This window comes from Peromyscus leucopus, chromosome 16_21, assembly GCF_004664715.2.
Source record: "Peromyscus leucopus breed LL Stock chromosome 16_21, UCI_PerLeu_2.1, whole genome shotgun sequence".
NCBI classification, from domain to species: Eukaryota; Metazoa; Chordata; class Mammalia; order Rodentia; family Cricetidae; genus Peromyscus; species Peromyscus leucopus.
The window spans coordinates 17671033-17681187 of NC_051084.1; the positions used below are offsets into that span (position 1 = coordinate 17671033).

Below are 10155 nucleotides of genomic sequence, written 5' to 3' on the forward strand. Positions count from 1 at the left end.
AGGATATGGGGACGCTGAGCTTACATGTCCTCTCTTGGATAGAAGATTGCAGCCATGCCCTGTTGTTGAAGGACTTCAGGGTTTGCTGGGAAATGTGCTCCTTGCCTGAGGCAGGTATCTGTTCCACAGACACACATGCAGGAAGATCCCTGTCACATGCTTCAGAAACCTGACTCCTTTGCCTTGTTCTCCTCTTTAGGGGATCTTCTCCTAGTAATGCTTAACAAGAGTTGGAGAATCTGTCATATGCATTACCTCCGGGATCCAGAAAAGCACACAAGAAAAAATGCTCTCTAGCACTTTGTTTCTTCTTTTTCTCATGTGGTCTCCTATTCCTTGTTCTCCCTCTCTGTTCTTGATCCAGCTGGGATCTCCTGCTCCCACAGGCGCTCTTTCCCTCAACCCTCGCCCTTCATTACCCCCACTCATGTCCAGGTTGTTCATGTAGATCTCAGCCATTTCTCCATCATTGGGCAATCCTCGTGTCTTTCTTGGGGTCCTGTTTTCCAGGTAGCCTCCCTGGTGATGTGAGTAGCAGTCCAGTCATCCTTGTTCTACCTCTAATATCCTCCTATGAGTGAGTACATACCATATTTGTCTTTCTGAGTCTGGGTTACCTCACTCAGGATGATTTTTTCTAGATTCATCCATTTGTCTGCAAACCTCATGATGTCATTGTTTTTCTCTGCTGAGTAGTATTCCATTGTATATATGTGCCATGATTTATTTATCCATTCTTCAGTTGAAGGGCATCTAGGTTGTTTCCAGGTTTTGGCTATTACAAACAATGCTGATAGGAACATAGCTGAGCAAGTGCTCTTGTGGTATGATTAAGCATTTCTTGGGTATATGCCCAAGAGTGGTATAGCTGGATCTTGGGGGAGATTGATTCCCAATTTTCTAAGAAAGCGCCATATTGATTTCCAAAGTGGTTGTATAAGCTTGCATTCCCACCAGTAGTGGAGGAGAGTTCCCCGAGTTCCACATCCTCTCCAGCATAAAGTGTCTTCAGTGTTTTTGATCTTAGCCATTCTGACAGGCGTAAGGTGGTATCTCAGAGTTGTTTTGATTTGCATTTCCCTGATGATTAGAGGTGTTGAGCAATTCCTTAAATGCCTTTCAGCCATTTGAGTTTCCTCTGTTGAGAATTCTCTGTTTAGTTCTATAGCCCATTTCTTAATTGGACTGTTGGTTGTTTTGATGTCTAATTTCTTGAGTTGCTTATATATTCTGGATATCAGTCCTCTGTCAGATGGCAATGGTTGAGAGACAGCCAGAACTGACCTACTCTGGTGATGGGATGGCCAAACACCCTAATAGTTATGCCAGAAACCCCATCCAAGGACTGAGGAATCTGGATGCAGACATCCATGCCTAGGCCCCGGGTGGAGCTCCGGGAGTCTAATTAGTGAGAAAGAGGAGGGTTTATATGAACGAGAATTGTTGAAACCAAGGTTGGATAAAGCACAGGGACAAATAGCCAGACGAATGGAAACACATGAACTATGAACCAAAGGCTGAGGGGCCCCCAACTGGATCAGGCCCTCTGAATAGGTGAGGCAGTTGATTGGCTTGATCTGTTTGGGAGACCTCTAGGCAGTGGTACCAGGTCCTGTGCTCATTGCATGAGTTGGCTGTTTGAAACCTGGGGCTTATGCAGGGATGCTTGGCTCAGTCTTGGAGGAGGGGACTGGACCTGCCTGGACTGAGTCTACCAGGTCCATCTCAGTCCTCGGGGGAAGCCTTGATCTGGAGGAGGTGGGAATAGGGGATAGCCTGGGGGGAAGGGAAGGGGACAGGACAGGGGAGAACAAGGGAATCCATGGTTGATATGTAGAACTGAATGGTATTGTAAAATAAAATAAAAGGAAAAAAAAAAGAAAAAGAAAAAATGCTCAACTGTGCTTTAGGACCCAAATGCAGTCTGTTCTATAAACACTCAATGGAAACTGGAGAAGAATCTCTGTCCCCCAGGGATTGCATAGAGTGTCTATACTGTCAATAAGGTTAGTTTTACAAAGAATACTATTGATTTTATCTACACCATTTTTCTAGCTCTCTCCTCTGTGACCCTCTTTGTAGACAGGTGTTAACACAAGATTCCCTTACTTCATTTTGAAGGATTTCCAGTTTCATTGAAAGTGATTGGATGCTCTGAAATCCTATGTTTATGCTTCAGTAACTACTATGAGATTCTCTAGAGATTTAAGCAGTTCATTCTCAGATATTGCCCAATTTATATATTCCACATAACTTTCCTTACATCAATCTACTTCCTATCTGAAATTCAAATACTTAGTTGAGATGTTTGTAGAATGGGCATAAGCATAGTACTACTTTGTCCATCCTTATAATAGTTACTTTTTTAATTCATTCATTTATTTATGGATTTTAATGACATTCTGCTGTGGGATATCTTCCTGTATGCTGTGAATATGTGTTGCTCTGATTGGTTGATAAATAAAGCTATATTGGCCTATGGCAAAGCATCTTAGGGCAGACTGGAAATCCAAGCAGATATACAGAGAGAAGAAAGGAGAGAGGAGAGAGATGCCAGCCTGCTGCCCAAGGAGCAATAAGATGCCAGCAGACTGGTAACATCATGACCATGTGGCAATATATAGATTAATAGAAAAGGGTTACGTTAAGTTATAAGAGCTAGCTAACAAGAAACCTGGCCCATAGGTCGTACAATTTATAAATAATATTAAGCCTCTGACTGATTATAAGTGGCTGTGGGACCAAGGAGCTAGGTGGGACCTGAAAAAACATCCCGCTACAACTTCCTTTGAAGACAGGGTCACAGTATGTAGCTCAGATTGATTTTGAACTTGCATACCTCCTGTTGGCAGAGATGACTCCTTCGGATGTTACTGACATATTGTAGCCCTTTGTCTGTTAGAAACCAGGCTTGGACTCTAACAAACTTGGTCAGAATACCACAGACATCCATGCTTGGACAATGACAGAAACACTCCCTACTTGTGTCAGTGAATGTCAGTAACAGAAGACATTGACACCAGACTCAAACACAGAACTGAGAACTAATATAGTCCCTGTAGTACCATTAATCTAAACATCAACTGATGGAATATCAGAATCAGACCTGAACAGGCTGACAGTCAACATGAAAGAATAGCACAGACACGGGACAGACCCTAGAAATGCCTAAGATCTCTTGATCACATGTCCAGTTGAACACCTTTATTGAAAGAACAGAGATTAGGAACTAGCAAGATGACATGGGTAGGAAGGGACTATGTGAAAACCCAGGGTGGAGGGAACGACAATCGTGGAGACACAAGGATCACTTGTCTCTTCACAGCCTTTCCTGTCATGTAAGGCAATGGAGTTAGCACAGAGCACATGATTCTCTACCAGGTTTTACTCATCTTTAGTACACTAATTAAATACCCACTCTGAAAAAAGTTGCACAATCATAAAAATGCTTAATATCAAGAAAGGTTCATTAGTTTGTAATTCAGTGAAAAGTAAAGTTCAGGCAGGGATGTCCATTGAGCTTAGGATGTCCTGTGTCCTCTTCTCCCAATACTCCGGCTCCTGCTGATCCACCCATGGTGCACAGTGCTCCAGTCTTGGAGTCTCTGCTCTGCTGTTGAATCTCTCAACATGAAGATCATCCAAGTAGACATCAAATACGAATTGGGGCTCCAGGAGGTGAGGCCCGGTGATGAGAGCTTGCAAAAAGTTCAGAGAGTGTGAACCTAGGTGCAGTGGGCCTTTAGATCTAGAGCACCCCACATACTTCCCTATGAAGGTCCCCACATTGCTCCCAGGGGAGCAGGATAAAGGGGACAGGGGTTAAAATATAAAATAAACCAAGGACCAGAAGGTCTTTGCTGGGCTAGGTGAGAGACAGATTTTCCTGTGTTCAACCAAGGGATGGAGTCCTTTTTTCTCCCAGGTTAGGTCCTTTCCCTCCTGACACCCACACTCACTCACCCTTTGGATTCCTGGTCAGGGCCAGGTTGGCCAGGAGCAGCAGGAGGAGAGCCTCAGGGATAAAGGTCTTCATCCTGCTTGAAGAGTGGACACTGAGACACTGCTCATCTGTGTTCATTTTATAATCATGATATGGATGAGGCTGATTGGCTTCTCTAAGAATTCCCAATGGTAGTGACAGAGAGCATTGTGGAAGAGGAACCTCTAGGGCCCTGTTTTCCCAGCTCAGATCCAGCTCTGGGACTTTGGACTCTAAGAGCAATGTAAGGGGACAAGTTGCTTACCCTGGTTGTTGTCCACCTCATCCTGGTCAAAATATCCTTCTGAGTACAGCCCAGAGGCCATTGAGCCAGCATTTCTCACACTGAGATGTCAGGATGTCTAGAGTCTTAGAAATTGATTGACCCTCAAAGGTATTTATGCTTGTGTGGATTATATCAATCCCTGTTCACTGTGGTAGGAACTGAGAATTTTAAAACATTTCTTCATTGAACATTAATGACAAAGTGCATGTAAGCAAAATGTTAACAAAAATTAATGACTGTTTTCCAAAATACAATGATATGGTGAAACAAATGGATGTTGACATGCCTGCCTATATTATCCTCCCCTCTCCCACTTGACATATCTTGGATTCTGATTCTCCTCTTTAGCATTTTAGTTTTGTGTATAGTGTATGTACATGTTCAAAAATGTACACGGAAAATAGTTTTAAGATTTATCCTTATTTTTGTTTATATGTATATTTGTCTGTGTATATGTGTGTGAATTTGGGAGTACAGCAGTCTGTGGAGCCCAGAAGCAGTTCTAGGTAACGCTCACTAGGAGGAAGAGGAGCATGTGAGCTTCCAGACTTCTAGGACTCCAACAGTGGATATCTACACAGTTAAGACATCTCTCCATACTCAAAGGATAGTGTTTTTATTAACATCTTCAAATCATTTTACTTTTACCCATTTTTTTCGAGGTTTGCCTAGAAGTCATAGTTATCCACATGCCTCTGAGACCTGAGAATTGACAGAATCCATGTACCACCATACTGGGCTCACTGTAGATTTTTATCTTTTATATTGCACAAGGTTCATTCAGGTGTTACTTACATAATGGAACTCAAAATAGTATTTAATCCTTCATAGTTTGCTTCATCCATGTCCATAGCAGAATCTAATTCATTCAGTTATTAAACTTTACATATCAAAATTAGAGTATTATCTATAAAGGCCATTTTGTGCATATTTCTTAATAAATTTTTATTCATAATGATGGGTAGAGATTGAGTGTAGAATTTTCCTTATTTGCTTTACAACTCTGATAACTAGGATGAGGCTCACTGGCTTTCTAAGAATTTACCATGTGAGTGACAGAGTCCTGAAATGTCATGGATAGATTAAGGAATGGGAGCGATATCTCCAGAGCCCTGATTCTCCACCACAGATCCATCTCTGTGCCCTGGTATCCTGGGAGCAGTGTCTGGGGACAAGTTGCTTACCCTGATACTTGTAATTGTCTTGTTGACAACATCCTTCTGAGTCTTAGTCCAGATGTTGATCTGGATGACAGAGTCAAGGAAGCAAAGGAAACCAAAGACCTATGTCTACCACTGATTGTCCAGCTCTGGTTCCTATGCTGGGCTTCCCATGGCCTCATTGTTATGTCATAGTCCTTTCCTGTCCAGCTAAGTCCACAGCAATAAGCCTTGGCTTCCTGGAGATCTTATCTCATAGATATCTGAGGGAGGATAAAATATCAGAATGGGAGGTGATGATATAGTGCATTTCCCCAGGGAACATAGAGGATATGAGAAAGGAGCTGAGTAGGATAAAGTGCTATTGACAGAACTCTGATGATTCCCAGCTCAGACATTGTGGCAATATCTCCACATGACACAAGGCTGATCCCTCTACAGATACCCAAACCCAGGCTTCAAACACAATACTCTGGACACCCATGTGGTCCCTCTAAACACAAGATATTACCCAACTTGGGAGTGAAATGGCCACCATTCTATATCTGTGCGACTTAGGACCCAGGTGTCTTTTCTAATACCCTCCCTTTTATTGAGTCCGATACCGAGCTGACGTCCCCTTGCCACAAACCTGTACACAGAGCCATCATTTCATTGTTCTGATCTTATCTTGGTGCCAGAATCTGGGGCTGTGCCATGGGGCAAGCCACATGGTTGTATAACTGTGTCTTAGGCAGGGTGAGAGATCGGCAACCAACAGGAATTCTGGATAGTGCAGACTCCCTGTACCTGAGATGCCCACTCCCCTGTCTCCAGAGGCTGTGAGGTCTGATGTGACTAAGATTTTATCTCCATAGACTTGGTGCTGTGTTCCAGGTATAGAGGGTGCTCTAAGAGAATCTGGGTTCAATTCTGCTGGCCTGGAATGTACAGGATGTCACACACACACACACACACACACACACACACACACACAAACACACACACATGCACACGAAATAGAGAAGATCTTCAGCACATGAACAAGCAGCCTGCTTTCCTTCTCTAGTCCCCACTTTTAGGAGATTGCCTCTCAGATTTACTCTCTAATAAGTAATGCAGAATTTGCCAGGTAAGTCACCTTGTTCCAGGCCCTTGGATTCAGCAATGAAAACCAGGTCAAAATCACCACCCTAGGATTTTGAAAGAAGGCTTAGTTGGTAAAAGTGCTACCTACTCTAACAATGGACCTGTGCTCATTTCTAAGCACACCCAAAGGGCCACTCATAACCTCCCATTACTCCACCTGTGAGGAATTTGATGTACTCTTGCAAATTCGACAGGTATCCCCAATCAATTAGCATGTACTACACACACACACAAACATACACATAAGTAAAAACTAAAAATAAACCATAAAAACCAATGCCCTCGGTCAGAAACAAGTTTGAGTATTAGTGAAGTTGTCATCCATGCCCACTGGTGGTGTGGATTATTCTGTTTTTCTATTGCTGCGATGAAACACAATAAGTCAAACCAAATTGAGGAAGAAAGAGTTTATTTTATTTGATAAATCCCAGGTCACAGTCAATCACTGAGCAAGTTAGAGCAGGAATTTCCAGCAAACAAGCAAAATCCCTGAAGAATGCTGCTTACTGGCATGGTCAGCCTGCCTTCTATATCATCCAGGAACAAGTGCCCAGCCTTTGTTTCATGAACAGTGAGTTGGGTCATCCCACATCAATTATTAATCAAGAAAATGTCCTACTTACTTGCCCCCACCCCAGGCAATCTGGTGGAAGGATTTTATCAATTGAGGTTCCTCCTCCCTGATAAGTCAAGCTTCGGTCAGATAAACAAAACTAAAATAAAAGTCAGAACAAGGTTTGAATGATAAAATCTCCTCTAGGCTCAATTCTTTACTCACTTGGTCACATCTGGTGGTGCTCCTGGGAGAAGTTATCAAACTTCCTGAACTAGAGTCCAGCTGGAGGAATCCTTCATGTCCTGAAAATGTTCTCTCACAGTCACAGCTCAGCTTCACAGTGAGGCCATGGTGAGGACCCTAATAAAACAGTCATCTGAGATACCCACACCCGTACTGTGGATCACCTGTCACCTACCACTTGCCCCCTCCTCTATGAACACTGTCCTTTGTGACCATGCAGAGTGTCTTTTCTCCTTGTTCCACACAACACATAAACTCCAGGCTGGTTTGCACTTTTGAGACTGTTTGCAGTTCTTTGATGGTTTCTACATGGAAACATTCCCTTTTCTTATGTAATAGCCCTCAACAAGTATCAGTTAGATTTAGTGATCACTGCAGAGTCCAATTCTCCACTGGGGAAAAAAGAGAGTTCAGTTAAGATAACTCAGATAAGTCAGTGAAAAACAGCAAGGCCCTTGAAGAGGCTCTTTCTGTCTTGAACTCTGGACTCACACACATAGTTCTGAGAGAAAGTTGTGGATCCTGAATTAGAAGTAGGATGGTGTAGGGTGCAGGACTCCTCATTTTCATTTTTTGTTTTCCTTTCCTTTTTTTTTTTTTTTTTCTTTATGTAGTACTGGCTATCCTGGACTCACTTCGCAGACGAGGCTGGCCTGGGACTCAGAGATCTGCTTGCCTCTGCCTCCTGAGTGCTTGGATTTAAGGTATGTGACATCACCACCTGGCTTCTCATTTTGCTTTGCAAGTGGAGTCTGGGTCAGTACTGGATTCTCTTCACTTTATAACCCTGATCTCGTGTATGCTGATGATGTTCTCTAAGAATTACCAATAGAAGAGAGAGAAACATGGTTAATTGGGTAATGAAAAGATCAGCCCCTGGGAACTAGGAATCACTACAGCCTGTTTTCTCTCTCCAAGCCTGATCTTTGGCTTGGTATCCCAGGAGCACTGCCTGGGGACAAGATGCTTTTCCTTGATTCACATCCTGACCTCGATCAAAACATTCTTCTCATCTCAAAAGAATGGGTAATATGTCAGCAATTCTAGAACATTTTGCTCTCAGTATGACTACACACACTTAGAAATTGTGTGGACCTCAAGGTAAATATGCTTATGTGGTTTATATCCATCCATATTGATTGTGTCAAAAACTGTTGAGTTTTGAGACATTCAAGTCATTCATAATAATATTAAATAGGTCAGACTTGAAGACCCAGGACCATTTGGTCCTATTAGAGGGGACTTGTAGCATTTTTGAATTCTGATCCTTGTGACAGGTGATCAGGTCAGGGTAAAGCAGACAGTGAGACACCAGCTCCCCTAATCAGCTCAGGTTAATAAAAGGAATGCCTCTGAGCAGCCAGGTGTGGGAATCTTTTTTATCTGAGATTAATTAGAAACAAGTTTCAGTCTACCTATGACTGATGAAATAAGAAACCATGCATGCTTTCTGGTGTTAACTTTCTCTTTTACTTCATCTTAAAAACGGTCTCTGACGCTTTCTGTCTCCACACTGCTTCAGATCTCCACACTGCTGCATACAGCTACATACCTTTACATACACACATTTTTCACATGGCTACACATCTCTCTTTTGCACACATTTTACTTCTACATGTCTTTTCTGTACAACTGTGTCTTCCTTGTCTCCACACAGTTACAAATCTCTGCCCAACAACAGGCAAACATCTCATTCACTTAGCTCTCAGCATACATCACCTTACACAGTTCCTAGGCACAGCTCCTCTCTCTACGAAGCAGCAGCTCTTTCACACACACTGTCTCTCTCATACACACACACACATCCTTCTGCATTGTTCACTCACGTGTGACTCACTCATGCACTTGCTCTCATGCTTCTTCATCATCTCTCACTCAGCACACACACACACACACACACACACACACACACACTTCACTCACATTCTGCAGCAGTTCTCATATAGCAGCTATACATAGCCTTCTCTCTCCACACCACCACTGCTGAAATCTTACAGCCAAACTCTGGACACTTATGAGTTACCTTTTCAGGGCCTTACCCATTCATAAAACACAAGAGAAGTCACATAGTTTCTCTTAGGCTAATAATGTCACATTGACCCATGCACATAGCTCTAAGTTGGTGAGGGGTCCCAGACATTAAACAATTGGCTGAAACTTGAGCAGTTAAGGTATGTGCAGAAAGGAAGCTACTGTAAGGACTATGTCTTGATGTAAACAGCCTGGCCTTGATTGAGCAATTAACAACACCTGGGAATTAGTCTTTGTGTCTATTCTGTAGGGGTAGTTTAGTCTGTTTTGGACTTGTTCTGAGGTCTTTGCAAAATGTGTAAAGGCTGTCTTTGAGACTGAGAATACTGTTACTTTCCTGTGTCAGAAAGAAGAATATTCTCATATTATTTCTATACATCGGAGATACACAGCTTAAGCAGATATCATAACCTGACCATCCACAACTAGAAGTATGCCCAAACATGTAAAAGACACTACCTAAGGGCTGTAGAAAGCAGCCCACAGCTGTTCTTATCAGCGAGGCATAGCAATGGCACCTAAAAAGTTACAGATAGAAAATAACCAGTTTCCACAGCCAGTGACTTTACAGCTTTGTCATGGGGACTCCCCATTGGGAGTTATACCTCGGGTGGGTTAACTTGTCAAACACTAGTTGTTACCTGCTGTACACTGCCATGGCCTTCAGCACCAGGGGTCCCTCAGAGTCCTGTCACAAGTTGCATTAGCAGAAGTGGGGTCTCAGGCACATTGGGAAAGTCTTGGCATGGTCCTAGTTAACATTTCTTTA

At 42.8% G+C, this 10155-nt stretch overlaps 1 protein-coding gene across 3 annotated transcripts; it reads right to left on the minus strand.

The window, feature by feature from the left end:
- Positions 1 to 3460: 3460 nt before the first annotated feature.
- On the minus strand, positions 3461 to 8195 carry LOC119086821 (H-2 class I histocompatibility antigen, Q10 alpha chain-like). 3 transcript variants are annotated; one of them, XR_005090185.1, is made up of 3 exons: positions 7335 to 8195; positions 3964 to 4037; positions 3461 to 3698 (listed from the first exon to the last, which is right to left on the minus strand). XR_005090185.1 is itself a non-coding variant. In XM_037200185.1 (3 exons), the coding sequence occupies exons 1-3, from the start codon at positions 5482 to 5484 to the stop codon at positions 3499 to 3501; spliced, it is 306 nt and encodes a 101-aa protein (XP_037056080.1). In that variant the 5' UTR covers positions 5485 to 5545; the 3' UTR covers positions 3461 to 3498. The 3 variants fall into 3 exon arrangements, 2 of the variants coding, with proteins under 2 accessions (XP_037056080.1, XP_037056078.1); XM_037200185.1 differs by lacking the exon at positions 7335 to 8195 and adding an exon at positions 5453 to 5545; XM_037200183.1 differs by lacking the exon at positions 7335 to 8195 and adding an exon at positions 5453 to 5545 and having other exon boundaries at positions 3461 to 3725.
- Positions 8196 to 10155: the final 1960 nt, after the last annotated feature.

What these genes read in the sequence shown, in the direction of transcription:
- LOC119086821 (XM_037200183.1), bottom strand. Translation starts at nt 5,484, where the DNA reads ATGTTGTCAACAAGACAATTACAAGTATCAGG. An exon ending in AGACAATTACAAGTATCAGG is followed by an intron (nt 4,038 to 5,452) that starts GTAAGCAACTTG and finishes CTCTTCAAGCAG; the next exon opens with GATGAAGACCTTTATCCCTG. An exon ending in CCTGACCAGGAATCCAAAGG is followed by an intron (nt 3,726 to 3,963) that starts GTGAGTGAGTGT and finishes CACTGCACCTAG; the next exon opens with GTTCACACTCTCTGAACTTT.